This window comes from Phyllobates terribilis, unplaced genomic scaffold (assembly GCF_046119375.1).
Source record: "Phyllobates terribilis strain yellow unplaced genomic scaffold, ASM4611937v1 Scaffold_4410__1_contigs__length_61274, whole genome shotgun sequence".
Classification (NCBI taxonomy): domain Eukaryota; kingdom Metazoa; phylum Chordata; class Amphibia; order Anura; family Dendrobatidae; genus Phyllobates; species Phyllobates terribilis.
The window spans coordinates 47,251-50,591 of record NW_027367162.1 but is presented as its reverse complement, the minus strand read 5'-3'; the positions used below and the strand labels follow the sequence as shown (position 1 = coordinate 50,591).

At 38.2% G+C, this 3,341-nt stretch overlaps 1 protein-coding gene across 1 annotated transcript; it reads left to right on the top strand.

The window, feature by feature from the left end:
• Positions 1–681: 681 nt before the first annotated feature.
• LOC141249219 (uncharacterized) lies at positions 682–2,841 on the top strand. Its single transcript, XM_073669563.1, has 3 exons — positions 682–775; positions 879–2,173; positions 2,305–2,841. The coding sequence occupies exons 1-3, from the start codon at positions 682–684 to the stop codon at positions 2,839–2,841; spliced, it is 1,926 nt and encodes a 641-aa protein (XP_073525664.1).
• Positions 2,842–3,341: the final 500 nt, after the last annotated feature.

The following is a 3,341-nucleotide window of genomic DNA, read 5'->3' as shown; positions in this document are numbered from 1 at the left end:
TCTTCGCGTTCTCGTTTTGTCTCTGCGCGCGTTCTCGTCTTTGCATTTTCGTCTTCGTCTTCGCTAGCCGGTAAGTATTCTATCTACCAACTTGTGCATTTAAGTGTTTAAATCTATCCTGAATTTGTGTATTTTTTGTGTTTATAGTTTGTGCATTCAAGGTGTTTGATGAAATGCCTCTATGAAAATATGAAAAATATACACCTAATTCATATACCATCTTTCACCCTAGTCAAATCAAAACAACTAATAGTAACAACTTGTGCATTTAAATGTTTAAATCTATCCCGAATTTGTGTATTTTTTGTGTTTATAGCTTGTGCCTTGAAGGTGTTTGATGAAATACCCCAATGAAAATATGAAAAGTATACACATAATTCATATACTATTTTTTGTGGTTATAGCTTGTGCATTGAAGGAGTTTATTGAGGCGTTGTCTTGAAGGATCGATATTGGATCAAGGTAATACTTCTACCCTAATTTCTTAGGCCCTTGGCGGGATAGATTTCATAATTTAGGCCCTTGGCGGGATAGTTGAGTTTGTATTTTTTCTTACTTAGTTGCGTATTATTATCTATTGAATTAGGCCCTTGGCGGGATATAATTCATAATTTAGGCCCTTGGCGGGATAGTTATTAGAAATGATATTAAATCTTCCTCTTTTTGCAAATATTACTAGAAATGAGTCGTCCTTGGATGTACGGTGACCATACTACGACACAATACTTGAGTGGGGTTGAGGAGTTTATTAGATGTGCTTTAGCACACCAACGAAGTACGAAAGCAGAAAAAATCTACTGTCCTTGCCGTGATTGTAAGAATATAAGGCGGTTAGATGATATTGATGAGAGATCATTTATTTCGTCGTGGTTTCAAAGAAGATTATCATGTTTGGTTTTGGCATGGTAAGAAAATACCTGATCATCCAAGTTCTAGTGTCAATGAGTTTGATGTTCGGGTAGACATTGATGATAGTGATGATGATATTACTGAGAATAATGAGATGGATGATGATGATGACCAAGAAGATGATGAAATAAATGGGATGATGGATGCGGTGAGAGATCACTTGAACGAACGATCTCAGATGTTCGAACAGGTATCAAAGGCTGCAGAGACTCCCTTGTATCATGGGTGTATAAAATTTAGCAAATTAGAGGCTGTGTTAGTACTTTACAACTTGAAATGTGCTTCTGGTTGGACTGATGGAAGTTTCAACACCTTATTGGAATGGTTAGGTGAATTTTTACCAGAAGGCAATGAGATGCCTATCTCTACTTATTACGCTAGAAAATTGATGTGTCCCTTAGGCTTAGATGTAGTCAATATAGATGCTTGCCCAAATGATTGTATGCTTTACAGAAATGAACATGAAAAATTGAATGAGTGTCCAAAGTGTGGTGCATCTCGTTACAAGCGTAAAGGGGTCAATTCGGCTAAGAGGGGGCCAGCAGCTAAGGTTATGTGGTATCTTTCAATAATACCTAGGTTTCAGCGTTTGTTTTCGATAAAGAAGAAAGCCAAAAATCTGAGATGGCATGCGGAAGGGAGAAAGAAAGATGGACAACTTAGACATCCTGTTGATTCTCCTCAATGGAGAAATATTGATAAGAAATATTCTGAATTTGGTGATGAGGTTAGGAATCTGAGACTTGCTTTATGTACAGATGGTGTGAGTCCGTATGGTACTCTAAGCAGCCAACATAGTACCTGGCCGATTCTTCTAGCGATTTATAATCTTCCTCCATGGTTGTGTATGAAGCGCAAGTATATCATGTTATCACTCCTCATCTTCGGGTCTAAGCAACCTGTGAATGACATAGATGTGTATCTTGCTCCACTTGTTGATGATTTGAAATTATTGTGGAATGAAGGTGTCCCAATGTTCGATGCATACACCAACTCAAACTTTACCTTGCGAGCTATGGTTTTTTGTACCATAAATGATTTTCCAGCATATGGAAACTTGTCTGGGTACAAAACCAAAGGAGAACAAGCATGCCCTATATGTGAAGAAGATATGAAACCCGCCTACTTGAGAAATTACAGGAAAAATGTGTATCTAGGGTACCGGAAGTTCCTTAGTCGATATCACCCTTACCGTAAAAAGAAGAAGGAGTTCAATGGGTACACCGAGGAAGGAGTAGCTCGTACACCTTTGACAAGATCACAGGTTTATGAACGGACTAAAAATGTTGACACTAAATATGGCAAGTGCTTGAAGTCCAAATCTAAAAAGAGTGTTTTATGGAAGAAAGTGTCTATACTATGGGATCTTCCTTAATGGTAAGATTTGTCGGTTAGGCATTGTCTCGATGTGATGCACATGAAAAGAATGTTAGTGATGCCATAATTGGGACTTTGCTAAATATATTCAGAAAGACGAAAGACAATCAGAACGTTCGTTTTGATTTGAAGGAGAGGAATATTCGACCAGATTTGTGGCCGGTAGTAAAACCGGATGGTAAAAATACTTTTCTGCCTCCGGCCTGTTACACAATGTCAAGAAAGGAGAAAAAGGTGTTTTGGAAGTGCTTACATGGCATTAAGGTTCCATCGGGGTATTCGTCAAATGTAAAACGTCTAGTTTCTCTTTCAGACCTTCGGTTGATTGGTATGAAGTCTCATGATTGTCATGTATTGATTAATGTTTTCTTACCGATAGCACTTCGTGGGATATTGCCGAAACACGTGAGACATGTTATAATAAAACTGTGCGTCTTTTTCGGTTCGATATGTGCTAAGGTTATTGATCCGGAAATATTGGATGCTCTCCACGTTGATATTGTCGAACTTTGTGTCGATTTGAAATGTACTTTCCGCCGTATTTCTTTGATATAATGGTGCACTTAATTGTTCATTTGGTTCGAGAAATCAAGTTACGTCGTCCGGTATATTTAAGATGGATGTATCCTTTTGAGAGATTTTTTGGCAGTTTAAAGGACAAAGTAAAGAATCGGGCGAATCCAGAGGGTAGTATCATTCGTGGAGTCCTTCATGAAGAGATATCTCAATACGCAGCTGAGTTTTTGTCAAGGCTTCATCCAATAGGTCTTCCAAAATCTCGTCATACATGGAGGCTTGAAGGAGAGGAAGTAATTGGTAAAAATGTAATGTCTCCTCCATCTGAAAGGAAGATTAAGGCACATCTTTGTGTGTTGCAGTATCTTACAGAGGTGAATCCTTACATAGAAAAGCATTACACTGAATTGCAGCACAATAATCCGAAATTGAATGAAAGAGCTTTGATGCGGGAACATAATCGGACATTTGTTGATTGGTTTAAGAAGGAAGTAGCTGAGGAACTTAGGAAAGAACATGACGTTTCTGATACGGTCAAG

What these genes read in the sequence shown, in the direction of transcription:
- LOC141249219 (XM_073669563.1), top strand. Translation starts at nt 682, where the DNA reads ATGAGTCGTCCTTGGATGTACGGTGACCATACTACGACACAATACTTG. An exon ending in TGCTTTAGCACACCAACGAA is followed by an intron (nt 776 to 878) that starts GTACGAAAGCAG and finishes GTGGTTTCAAAG; the next exon opens with AAGATTATCATGTTTGGTTT. An exon ending in CACCTTTGACAAGATCACAG is followed by an intron (nt 2,174 to 2,304) that starts GTTTATGAACGG and finishes TTTGTCGGTTAG; the next exon opens with GCATTGTCTCGATGTGATGC.